The sequence below is a fragment of the Monopterus albus genome, unplaced genomic scaffold (assembly GCF_001952655.1).
Source record: "Monopterus albus unplaced genomic scaffold, M_albus_1.0 scaffold288.1, whole genome shotgun sequence".
Lineage (NCBI taxonomy): Eukaryota > Metazoa > Chordata > Actinopteri > Synbranchiformes > Synbranchidae > Monopterus > Monopterus albus.
The window spans coordinates 507,643-520,957 of record NW_018128168.1 but is presented as its reverse complement, the minus strand read 5'-3'; the positions used below and the strand labels follow the sequence as shown (position 1 = coordinate 520,957).

General features: G+C 40.9%; 1 protein-coding gene across 1 annotated transcript in view; it reads left to right on the top strand.

Annotated features, from left to right (window-relative positions):
• LOC109973303 (noelin-2-like) overlaps nt 1-13,315 on the top strand; it is a gene marked incomplete at its 3' end in the record, with an annotated part of 26,359 nt that overhangs the window by 2,208 nt on the left and 10,836 nt on the right. The window contains exons 2-5 of the mRNA XM_020622789.1: nt 3,215-3,364; nt 5,768-5,923; nt 11,177-11,396; nt 12,407-12,513. Coding sequence (XP_020478445.1) covers nt 3,215-3,364; nt 5,768-5,923; nt 11,177-11,396; nt 12,407-12,513 — 633 coding nt within the window. The remainder of the gene's footprint in view (nt 1-3,214; nt 3,365-5,767; nt 5,924-11,176; nt 11,397-12,406; nt 12,514-13,315) is intronic.

Sequence of the window (13,315 nt, the reverse complement as noted above, 5' to 3'; positions counted from 1 at the left end):
GCTTTTCCTCTATTTGCACTGATCACAATCAGCTGAGCTGCCTGAGTAGATTTTTATCATTTCTCCTTTGTGTGAAATTGGTCCTTAGGTGCTGTATGTCCCCAACTCTTTAATTACATCAAGCAGTAGGTACAACCAGTGCTCATAGTCCCATCTCATCCAGTTCCTCCTCTTCTAAACCCCCCTTCCCCGGTAGCTTCATTGTAAATGGGACTTCAAGGTTACCACACGACATCCAGATGGAGTGATTTATCAGATGTTTCCCTCCAGCCCTCTCCCTCCCCTACCCATACCTCTTCTTGAGCCTCCCAGCGTCCTCCTCTCTTGTCATTCTTTGTCAGGATTTGTAGGGCAGCTCCTCAGCCAGATTACTGAGACAAGCTGGTGTGTGTCACATTGAGCTCAGTTGTGCCTTTATGTTGTTCTGAAGTGCTAACACTAAGTAGGTCAAACTGAAGAACTGGTTAAATCGCTTAAAAATGAGCTCGTGAATTCACATGTTCTGTAGCGTGGGTGACTAGGGCCGAAATGTTCAGACTCCAGGGAACAATTACTGTCACCACAGCACCAACTAATGAAGTCCCAAATAACCCAAAACATAAAAAAAAGAAACATGTGTCGCTGTAGAACACCCGAGGTGGTATTTTGTAACTGTATGAAGTGTATGTCGTGCTGTGTGCGGCAGCCTTGAAAATCACCTCAGCAAATGCCTGTTCTCATTCCAAAAGTATTTGCACTTACAGTAAAAACTTATTCTATTGAAGGAAACAATGGCCATAATTTTCAGTCTTGAAAGCTAATGAATACCTATTTGAAACAATGGCCATAATTTTCAGTCTTGGAAGCTACTGAATACCTATTTGTGAAATGTATCCACCGAGTAGCCTGTACTAACAACTTTTTTGGGCAGCAGAAATAAGTGATAAGCACAACATTAACATATCACTGTACACCTCTGATTAACAAGAATCTTCATCAAACACATGCCAGGTTACACGTCTAGCAGAGATGCAGCAACATTAGCATTTGTTTGGAGTCGTCTTTGCCACCCGATGAATGTAAGGCCAGTGCTCAAATCTGTTTTTGGTCTCCACTAGATCTGGAGGAAAATATCTGGCTCTTCGCTTGCTAAAAAATGCTCCATATGTTCAATATTTGTGAGCTGGTTGGTTCTGGGAAGGAAGTGTACAGTCATTGGTGAAAACAGCTGCCTGCTGTGGCTGAAAGCAACACTAGGAGAACAGTGGGATTGAGCCAAAACAGTCGAACTGCAGGCAGGAAACCAAGAACAACGAGATCAGATCCTGAAAGTACAGATGGATTTTTTTACTATAAGCAACGCCTTTCACGTGCAGGTAGTCGTGATCGAAAAACTCAGTGAAGAAAATTCAGAATATTGTTTTTGATAATAATTTAAACATTCCTTTTCTATCAAAAAACTCTATATACAGTAACAAAGGAGATAATGATTATTGCACTAAATATAAAAATATATTCAAGTAACACAATTATACATTTAATCTTGAATTTAATAATTAAATTCACAACAAAAAAATGTCTAATTTATATTTAATATTTGAATGAAGTGGTAGCAGTAAGAGTAGAAGCGAAGTTGTGCATTAGCATGGACTGTGAATAGAGGGTAGAAATAATTGTTTTGTGCAGATTTGTGGGCACTCCGGGAGCCGGTGGCTTTTTGCCAGAGAGAACAGCAGCTCTGCCTGTGGTGGCAGAAGGTGGCAACTCTCCAGTTACTCTGCTAGCTCTCCTGCATGCAGACATGGAAGGTGTCAATATTAGCTGCAAAACAGAAATATCCAATTTACACACTGAAGTCTGTGGTGCAGTCAGCTACAATAAAGTGCAAAGAATGTGCACTCTCCTTTTAACAAACATAAATGGACATTTAAATCACAATACATCTGTAGTTGAGAGCGTCTGAAACCTTAATGAGATTTATTAGCGGCGCAGAATTAGACTGGGACATTTTTAAAGCAAAACATTTGTCGAACCTTTCGACTACAGCCTGACCTGAATAACTAAACAAATGTGTGTTGCATTAGAAAATGACTCACTGAGTGCTTTTGCAAAACACTTCTAATCTACACAAAAACAGATTCACAGAAAATAGCAAAATTACAATATGTAAACACTTTTTAAAAGTGAGGTTTATGCAGTGACCTTCTTGTATCAACACAGTACGTCTGTTATATATTTTAGATGGCCACCTATACAGTATATCAAAGAATGGACATTTAAAAAACATTAACATGCAGCTTTCTTATATTACACCCCTATACCTACAGTATACTGTGTGTCTTTTTTGATCATATACTGTTCACTGTGCACCCCGAAGGGAAGCCTTGTCCAACAGTGATTGATTGAAAACAAAATATTCCATAACACTCCTGCCAGTGGAGTGTGTGGTGTTTGCCTCATGACAGAAGCACGTGTGATGAATGTGTTCTGAGTGCATTGTCTTATCTGGGTCACAGCAAGTCAGTGGAAGGTGGCGTATTTTAGGTTTTACAGGATCAATCTTTTAGAGGTAGCAGAAAGAAGTTTTCATCAGTGGAAATGTCAGCCTTGGCACTAATAGACGGATGACAAATGAAATGAAAAACCAACATAAAATGTCTTAGTAAGGTGTTGGGCCACCACCTAGCACCAGAACAGCATCAGTGCTCCTTGGTATTGACTCTACAAGTCTCTGAACTCTACTGGATGGATGAACTCCAGTCTTCCAAAAGATATTCCCCTGCTGATGTTTTTATGATGGTGGTAGAGACACTGTCTAACACATCAGTCCAAAATCTGACATATGTGTTCAGCTGGGTTGAGCTCTGTGACTGTGAAAGCCACAACACATGATTCTCATCATTATCATTCTCATCAAACCACTCAGTGATCTCATCATTATCATTCTCATCAAACCAGTGACCCTCATGTCCTATGGAAGTTAACCTATGGATGGAGGCACTGTCATCCTGGTAGATTCAGGGCTTTTCTTTAACTTGTTTAACTTGTCTGTAGTTACTGAAGGAGTTTCAATAGAAATCATATTGTGATGCTCAAAAAAGTAGGTTGTTAAAAAAAAACAATAAAACCAGATGATTTACCTTGTGTTTTATTTGGCTGACCTCCTCTGTCGATTGGCCAACTGACCCGATGTTCCTGCAGTGACTTCATTAACTCAGAGTGTGTCTGTGTGCAGGGTTTGTACCCGGGAGCAGAGGAGGGCTGGCAGGTGTACAGCACGGCTTCAGATCCTGATGGCAAGTGCGTGTGCACGGTGGTCGCTCCGGCACGGAACCTCTGCAAACGAGACCCTCGGAGTCGACAGCTACGCCTGTTGACTGAACAGGTGCGTGTGCTTGTCTGATGCCCTGAAACATGAAGCATTGTGATGCAGCTCAGGGAAAAGGCACCGCACCAGAATGAAATATTCACCGGACTGACTCTTTGTTCTGACACTTCCAGAAACACACACAAACAGACACACACACTCAGGTTTTAGTCATTCAACATGCCAAAAGAGTTTAAACTCAAAAAAGCACTGACACAGGATGAGAAAGAAACATTGCTCTGTCTTGCACGGTGCAGCTCTGTATACCTGTATGCTTGAATGGAAATGTGTTCATATATATGTGTACTTACATGAGGAAATGACTATAAGCACATTTCCTGCAATGTACTGTATATATACATCTCCGGAGAGGAATAAAAGTGATTTGTGACATAAGTGGATGAATTATTGAACACCATCAATCCAGCAAACATTTCCCAAAGCATGCACTCCTGCAAGGCTGACACATCAGGATATATATATCCTGTGTTCTCGCCAAAGTAAAAATGAAGCCCAGTACACTCTTGATAATGTCATGGGGATTAAAGCTCCTTTTTTCCCATTTACTGCTGCTGATCAAACAAGAATGAGAAGAGAGAAAGGTGGATGAACACAGTTGGAAATAACTCCTCTGTCCTTACTCTGTTCCTGTTGGCACACCTTTGTATTTATGAATCTTAATTAGCTCAGCGTGCCTGTGGAAGTGACACCTATATCCTGCTGTGAGTGCAAATATGTGTGAGTGTATGTGTGTTTAAGTGTGTTGTGCTCCGATTTTTCCGCTCATCTCTGGCCTTCCCAGCATGTGTTATAGCGGGAGATGTGTGTGGGTGTGTTTTTGCCTGAATGTTTGTTTGTTTGCGTATCACTTCTGATTATTTGGGTTATTTTTGTAATGGATTTTTTTTTTTTCACACTTGTTTTTCTGTTCACTATCAGAAGATATCTGAAGTATCTGGTAGCATTTCAGGGTGACTAATGAGAAGAAGCGTGGGAGTGTTTTTCTCTCTAAGCACAGCATACTACAAGTGAGAATCTCATGTTTCAGGGGATCTATTGAGATATTTCTTCAAAGAGAAATATTATTTGGCTGGCTTAATATTGTCAGGCCCCAGTTTGGTTCACCGTAAACATAGACTCTATATGGTTTATTTGTTCACATTTTGAGTCATCTGTCCGCGGTGGGTAGAGCAGTCGTCTCCCACCCAGAAGGTTGAAGGTTCAAATCTCAGTGCCTGCAGTCCACGTGTCGAAGTGTCCTTGGGCAAGACCCTGAACCCCCCCGTTGTCCCCGATGGTTAGAGCCATCGCTTGAGTTGGCACCGCAGATGGCTGCCATTGGTTCTGTACCGGAAACAAATTCCTTGTGTGTAACATACTTGGCCAAATAAAGGTGATTATCCTTATTTAAGTCCAACACAACACACCGCACCACTTTGGTCCACACTGAAATACCACTGGACACAGAGCCCTTAGCTTTTACATGGCACCCTGAAGATGAGCCCCACTAACCTTGGTGATCTTCTAACTTTTGATTTTTCCTTATTGTTACTGTATGTTCTTATTTCAAAGTGAAATAGCTTCACAACTATTGGATGAAATGCTTTGAAATTTGCTACAGTTATTATCTGAGTATAGTATTGAAGACTTTGGCGAGCCCTTCAAATTTCATCTAGCACCACCATCAGGTCAAATCTTTAGTTTGACCAAATACCTGCAAGAGTAATGATGGTCCCACCAGCCCCAGCTGTAGCTTTAAAGCTAATTAGCGTATGATAACATGCTAACAGGTTAAACTAAGATGGTAAACATAAACATTATACCTGCTAAACAGCAGCATGTAATAACATGCTGATAATAATCACTTAGTTATAGCCTCACAGAGCTGCTAATTTATAAGATACCTGCTACAGTATCTACAAATAAAAGACCACAGCAACACTCATACATAACTGTACACTTTGTGAATGCATACACATCTAATAATGTAAGGAAGTACTGAAAGACTAAAGAGGAAATAGTGCCCATGTGTTCTGTGGATTAATCAGACAATATTTCTGGTTAGACACAAAGTTTCTAAATGTCATTTTTCATTTCATTTTCCAGCATTTCGTTTTTTATCTTTATTGTAATGGGGTGGAATCAGAAATGTCAGAAATAGATGTCTTCTGGGCCGACAAAACCAGAACTCCCTGCATGGCTAGATACCACAACAGATATCTTCAAAAATGAAAAATTCAGTGCATTAACCCTTTAAGTATTCTATCACATCACCATAGGCACACAACAGGTGTTTGGGAAAAAATAACAGATGGGAGTCAGACAAGAGCCAAAACAAATCATTAGCATTTCTGGCAATGCGGGATACTAACAATAATCACTCATATCTACCGTCTATGTGTGTGTGTGTGTGTGTGTCAGGTTCAGAATGTGAGTCAGTCGATGGAGGTGGTAGACCTGCGTACATCCAGAGACTTGCAGTACGTCCGAGATTCTGAGCCACTGGTGAGAGGAGTGGACGGACGTTTACACACCTATGTGGCCAACCCACGCACTCTGACAGCTAAGGGCCTGCAGGTATGTTTTCATTTCTCACGAAGACCTTCACTGGACTTACATTCATTTCCTGGACTTCTACTGTAAGCACTACTGGCTTAGCCCTAACCTTCACTCTCACCATAAACCAAGCTGGCACCCTAAAATTCAGTGAATTACTGTCCATGGTCGGGACCAGCATTTGGTCTCCACAAGAAAGGCCGTCCCCACAATGTGAGTGTGTAAATGGTTTTCAGTCCCCACAGTGTGAGAAATGCCAGGCGCACCCATTCAGACACCCAGGCACACACACACACATGCACACACAATGTAAGACAGTCGCTGTAGGGAACACATAACCTTTGGTGTGAAAACATTGATTTCACGCGTGCCAAGCTGAAGCTTCCTGTCTGCACTCAGACACGCGAGCATCTTCCATGAAGGGGACAAAATTTGTCTTGAAGCTGTCAATTTTCCTGCTAGATGTTGGCTGTGTAAGTGTCACACAGCGTCCTGCCGAAGGTGCCAGGAAAACTGCAGTGTCACTGCACACATAAAGATTTTGAGCTGCCCAAAATGAGAAAATCTGCCAGGAATGAGTCTGAAATTTTGGCATTAATGATAAAGTGTACATAATATTGATGCACAAAATCAGATGGTGTCAGTGCTTTAATATTGTAAGGATCGAAGATAAGCTGACAGTGGCTCTGAGAGCTCACAGCACTGCAACTGATGGAAATGTGCAAATAGACAAAACACAAGTGCAACATTTTGAAAAAAAGCTGCAAATACAGAACACACGGCCAAACACAGAAAGCACAACCAAATACAGACACACACTGCTAACAGAAAACACATCTGTTTTTGGTTGTGTTTTCTGTATGTACTTGTGTTTTGTGTTTTCTTAAATTGCAGTGTGCTGAACTCTCAGCACCACCAAAGAACTCTAAATGTGTTTCACTTCTTAAATTAGGAGTGCTAATCTCATCCTGCTTGGTGTTTGCTGCCATGACGCCACTGGCAGGCGCCTGTGTCAGTAACAAAGCAGCAGGCTAGCAGAAGATTATCACAAGAGCTACAGAGAGCGAGTGGCTATGGATCTGAGCAATGAGGAGTGAATGATCTAAACAGTTAAATAAGCTGTGAAACTGCTGGTTGAATGTCTGTAACTGGAATCTCAGGACCAATGAGCCTGAATTAAAAGGTAGTAAAACTCTCTACTCTGTTTATGCTGCATATGCTTTGTAAAATCTAGGATAAATTTAGCTGAAAGGTGAATATTTTTACATATGCAGGCTCCATAATAGGTTTTTCAACATCATTTCAAATTTTATATTTCAGCATGTTGCTAGGGCATGCTTCAATCTGAATTGCTTATTCGCTTTCTTGCCCAGATTTAGCTTAGCTTCGCACAAAGACTGGAAATGAGTGAAACAGTTATTCTGGCTCTGTTCAATAATAGAAAAATCTAGAGATGCACCAACTGTAACTTTCTGAGCTTGTTCCGATTTTTGTATTTTTATTTTTTAGGTCTGACCTGCTGATTCCAATTTTCTATCTTTCTAAGAACTGTATGTGACTGTAACTAATAAATAATGCTGAAAACTGGCCATTTTCGATCTCCACCGATTGATTGGTGCATCGCTAGAAAAATCCACCTACAAAGCTCATGAATTACTCGTTTAGTTATCTGTGCACAAAACTGCAGTGTTAAACCAGCAGTTTGCTGTTCTACAGACTATTTCTTGGCTGTGTGCATTAACTTTCTTGACTCTCCACTGTTTGCCTGGAAGGTGATAAACTAACCAGCTGCTGAATTTAGCTGCATGTTTCATGCTTTAGTACATCAACCGACATAAACTAGACAGGGGAGCACTATGGCAGGTGCTGCGAGCTAAACATACATCTTACATGTGAGCATGAGCAGGAGGCTCTCAGGCTTAATGCAGACTATGCTAAAGTAAACTTGGGCAAAAATCAAACCAAGGCTTTCAGCAAGGTCAAGGTCACAATCCTGAAAGCAAGAAGAAAAATTAGTCTCCAGAACCAGAAGGTTTGGCAAACAGTTCAAACAACATGGAGCAAACAGCAGCCAGATCCACAGTAAAGTCCATACACAACCATGGTAAGCATGACACTTGTTACACGTACATTTGCTGTACAGACAGCTGCCTTCTCTGCAAGAAAGTGAACAAGTGTATTTTCCAAAATGTTGAAATATTAGTCTAAATATCAAATAGAAAAGATAATGCAGATTAATGAAAACAAATCTGGAAAATAAAATTAGAAGTATGAACATTTACAGTAAAGCATGAGATACTATATGAACCTGACAGAGGATCCATAGGTGTTCCTCAAACAGACACACCCAGTGTACAACATGCTCACACACGTGTGCCCGCACACACACATACGTACACACACTACCCCTTACTTCCCCAAATAAATAGCATTACCACATCCCCATAAATTCCATCCTTTCATCTTTTACCAAGCATCTTCTTAACATCACCGGGCTCTGGGGTCTGTACGTTTTTTTGCAGTTAGTTTGTGTGCAGTTAGCATGTGTGTCTGTGTGTGTGCACACAAGAGCATGCGCGCATGCTTGTTTCTCTTTGGGGGTTTTTCCCAGTTATAAGCTTTTGCCTTTGCACTTTCAAGCAGAACTACTGAATATTTACGGATGTGCAACTACAGTGAGTTTATCAATAAATAAAAAGTTTCCTTTATCCAATGGGGGTAAGGGAACAAGGGAAAATGAGAAGGGGAGGTCAAACAGAGAGCTTAGGACAGACAGACAAACAGATTGACTGCAATCTTGGATCTCCCAAGGAGGATACAATACATATAAGAAAAAGATGTCTTATTGCATATTAACCCATGAGAGGGAGGGTTGAGAGGAATGAGCAGTGTGAAGCAAGAGCATAGCTAAAGGTTAGGCAGAGACAGGGAGTGACAGTGAAACAGAAGGTGAAAGATTAGAGAGCTCAGGATAAAGGAGGAGACAGGAGGGATTAGCCAGGTAAAGTGTTTGCTATTTAAAAGGCCGTGACATTTTCTGCATTTTGTAAATATTGTTTTAATATATACTTAATGAACTTACAATTATATGCAAATAATGATACCGATGCCAGTCAGTGAGGATGAAATAGTTAAATAAGATCAACTCAAACAATTATAGAATTTTCACGCTATACTAAAACAACTTCATATGATCTTTTGAAATGATTTCAGAAGTGTTTAGGTCCTGATTTCAAGGTAGAGGGAGGGATTAGACACACACGGTGGCTGACTGACTGCCGAGTGTGTTTCCTGGATGCGCCATGTTCGTGTACGGGGGTGTGATGTTCTGAAGAGATGATGAGGCTTTTGTCTTCATTTCTGACACTTTTCTTAATCCTTCTCCTTTTTCTAAATCAAATCCAACTCCTCTCTCTACACCCGATCTTTGGGTGGGTGAAAAGACATCTGAGTGCCGCAGCTAAAACTGAGAAATAAAAGGTTTATATAAGGATAAACTTTTTTTTTCCTCTTGCTGCAACACACAGCTTCATACATATTATTCATTCGCTAAATATTGATCCTCTATCACATTTTCCTTCCACATTGCCTCAAATTGTGATAACATTATGAAAAGATGGATTTTTTTCAGTCAGAAAAAAGCTCTTAGGCTGTGGGTGAGAGTCCAGTATGAAAAAAGATTCCTCTGTCCATTTATGCTGCTTTATGGGTCACAGTAGCAGCAGGCTGTGCAGAGCAGCCCAGACGTACTTTACTCCAGCCACATTTTCCACCCCCTCTTATGAGACTGTGCGGTGTTCTCAGGCCAGATGGGATATGTAGTGCCTCCAGCATTTTCTAGAGGTGCTTTCCATTTGGCTAATGTGGCTCATTGCTTCTCCCACTCGCATCACTTTCTCATGTCTCAGCTCCTTAGAGAGATGTGAGGGAGCAACACTGGGAGGAAACTGCCAGTTGCTCAGTACACACAGCATCTTACCTGTAAAATGTGAAGAAATAATTAAATAGAAATACATCACAGTCAACCAAACACAAAAAGAGAGCTGGTTGTGTGAAAGGTTCACACACCGAAATCAATTATATCCTTACATTTATTCAGCTTAGACACAGGTCTTGTAAATTCACAAATGTTCTGACAGTTTTTTCATTGTATAACAGTCTTTTTTTTAACATTTCCCCAACAAGGAGTGTCCATCAGCTGATCACCAACAGGTGCAGTATGTGGGTACCTGCAGAGGTGGCCTCAGACCCGTCTCACTGAAACACACAAAATCATACAAAGCATTTTTCCCTTGTGCTAAATTGTGACAATGAAAACCAAATGCATTTAACAATCTAACTGACTTGGCTGTGTGAATCTGACACCTGATGACTGCTGCTCCAGAAATAATTACGAATCTCTTGTATTCTCTAGGTGTGATGGAATGTGTGTACAAAATAATGCACAATTCAATCATATGTGTGTGAACTCTGATACATTTCAGGCTGAAGCTTATTACAAGACAATAATAAGTGTGACTGCAGTGGTATATTTTTCCTGGGCAAGCCAAGATGCACTTGGAATGGAAAATAAGAAAAGAAAATGAAAAAATGACTGATGAATAAAAAGGAGACAAAGTTTCAAGAGTTTCTTTATGATTCATTCATCATTATGCACACATCTTCTTATGAATAACATTACATCTGCATTGGAGCTTATATTCTTGTTTCCATGGCTAGTTTGTGTAACCTCCAGTACTGCAGTCATGCAGTAAAAATAATATAACAGTAAGGCCATTTTCACAACAGACCACCTGTTCCTTTTACTCTCTCATCAGATCCAGTCACAAGTCACTAAACAGATTCACGCTGATGGGACACTGCTTTCTGATAAATAAATAAAAAAACATCTGCATCCAATACACCTGAGGTTCCTCACCCAATCCTCCTGTGAAAGTCTCCTCTGTCCTTGCTTGATGAATCCCCACATCACAGGCTGCAGGATGGAGAAGCAAGGATGGCAGGAACTGTAATTATCTGAATGAAAAGCACCTGAGTCCAGTCTGCAGTCTCCTCCAAGTTAGAACAGTCCACGCTAAAGAAGTAGTCACATTCAGAGGGTATCCTGGCCAGATGCATAAACTGCCTTAGCTGACTGTAAAGGAGCAGTGGCTCTATGCCAAGCTACATCACCCAGAAGACAGATAGGCAGATGTTTTATCAGAGTTAACCACATTAACGGGGAGTCTGTCTTCTCTCTGACTTTTTTTTTTTGTACTTTTCTTGCTCCCCCAGGAGTTGAAGGGCCAGATGTCTCAGTTACGGCCCCTTCTGTCAGTGGTGGAGCAGTACAGACTGGACCTGCAGATGTTGGCCACCCTGCGGCAGGAACTCCTCAACCTGTCAGTCATCCTGACAGACATTCAGGAAGAGATTGGAGCGTATGACTACGAAGAGCTTCAGCAGAGAGTTTTACTGCTGGAAACCAGACTACACAGCTGCATGAACAAACTGGGTATGTGAAGTTCTAATACTTGTTATACATGGAAAAATATGACTTATCCTCCCTTCTAATGGAACTCATGAGTTTGTATTTTCAACATGGGGAAGTCAAGTACATGAAATATCACATTCCAGTGGTTTTAAGCAACAATCCAGTGATTACACACACACATACTGATAAGTCTGACAACTCAGTGAATGCTCTACCTGTGAAATTAACTGTATAATGTCATGTGTGTTTTTTAAAACAGTAGAAAATAACCCAAATGAAGATACCAAGGAAATCACAGACTGGTCAAGCATCTTGAAACACCTTGTAACAGAAGGCACAAGGTCCAGGATGAGGACAGAGACATAAGTAGTGTTATTTGAATATGTTAGATGCATAGAAGTGGCTTGAGATATTTATATGGCCATTTTGAGGCTGTTTCTGTAATAAAAACTGGTGAAATCTATCATTGTTTTATTCTCACAAGATAAATGGGTGGTCTATCACTTTAAGGTCACAGTTGCATTTAGTAACCTAACCTTAGGTGAAGGTTTGGCAGCTGAAACACTTTGCCAAATGTTGAAAAGGACCAAAAACAAAAAAGAGGCTTTCACTCAAAATTAAACCTGATTTGTTTGAATATAGAAAGTAGTCAGAGTGAAAGATACACACATAGGCAGTCATTGTGACTGAGTCTAAAACATCTTCCGTTTTCCAGTCACGTCTTTTCTGTGTTATTGTTTTATGGTGGGGAAACACCAACAACATCTCTTTTACTGCCCGTGCCTCGGCTGCAAACATAATTCTGTTTTAATAGATTTTTTGAAATGCTGATAAATTGAGTTTAGATGGAAGGTACAGTTACGACATAAATGTCATAAACAAGCTGACCAGGTGACCTTGACAAGGAACATGGCTCACTCCAGTCCAGAAAACATGAACGCATACTTTTTATCCTCTCAGTGTGTTTAAACTCACTGTTTTTTGAAATGTCATTGCAGATTTACTATGATACATTAATCATCTGTTAACAGGTTGTGGTCGTCTGACTGCAGTTAGCGGCCCGATCACCGTGAGAGCCTCGGGGTCCCGCTTTGGCTCCTGGATGACTGATGCCATGATACCCAGCTCTGACAGCAGGGTAGGTGTACAGTGTGTGTGTGAGAGAGAGAAGTGAAGCAGGTGTTGTAAATGTGGTAACAAGGAGCAAACCTCTGTATTTTTCTGTCTCTTTCTAGTTTACTTTTAAATTGACTCCTGTCTGCGCTTGGTCTTCACTCACTATGAGCTTCATCCATTTTCTCCACACACATACTGTTCAGGGAGCGCATAATAAGCTAGTTGTCAAGGCGACTGTCTCCCAGTTGCCAGGTGTGATTTATATCGCCATGGTGACCCTTGCCTGTTCCCTATTAGAGCTTCTCCCTGTGTTGAGAAGCTGCTATACACAGCAGCAGTAGCCCAGATTTAGCCTTCTGTTTCCCAGTAACCAGTGCAACTGTTGTTACAGGGCGATTTGTGGGGCCTCTTTCCTGGTCCCCATGTCCGTTTGCATCTTTGTCTCAAGAACAGGAATTTACTTCTACCTCTGTCTGTTGAATGTTGTGCTCTAGATAAGTGTGACATGTGGCAAAACACAAATAGGGCATTTTATACAAATTCAGTGTTATTTTGGGCTAGCACTGCCAGGATTACATTTAGAGGACCCAGATGCAGACTACAGACAAGGATGCGGTGGCAAGAAAATAAGGCTTTAATAACAATACTGAATGGATACTACTGAACAAGTTAACACAGGAATTTTGACTAGGAAGGGTGAGTATACTGGCAGGAAAAATGACAGACCCAGGAGAATACAGTAATATAATTACAGTGACTGCTCGCACAGCACAGCAATGCAAATGCTATGTCTGGCTCGAGAAGATACAATAATATCAGTAAAT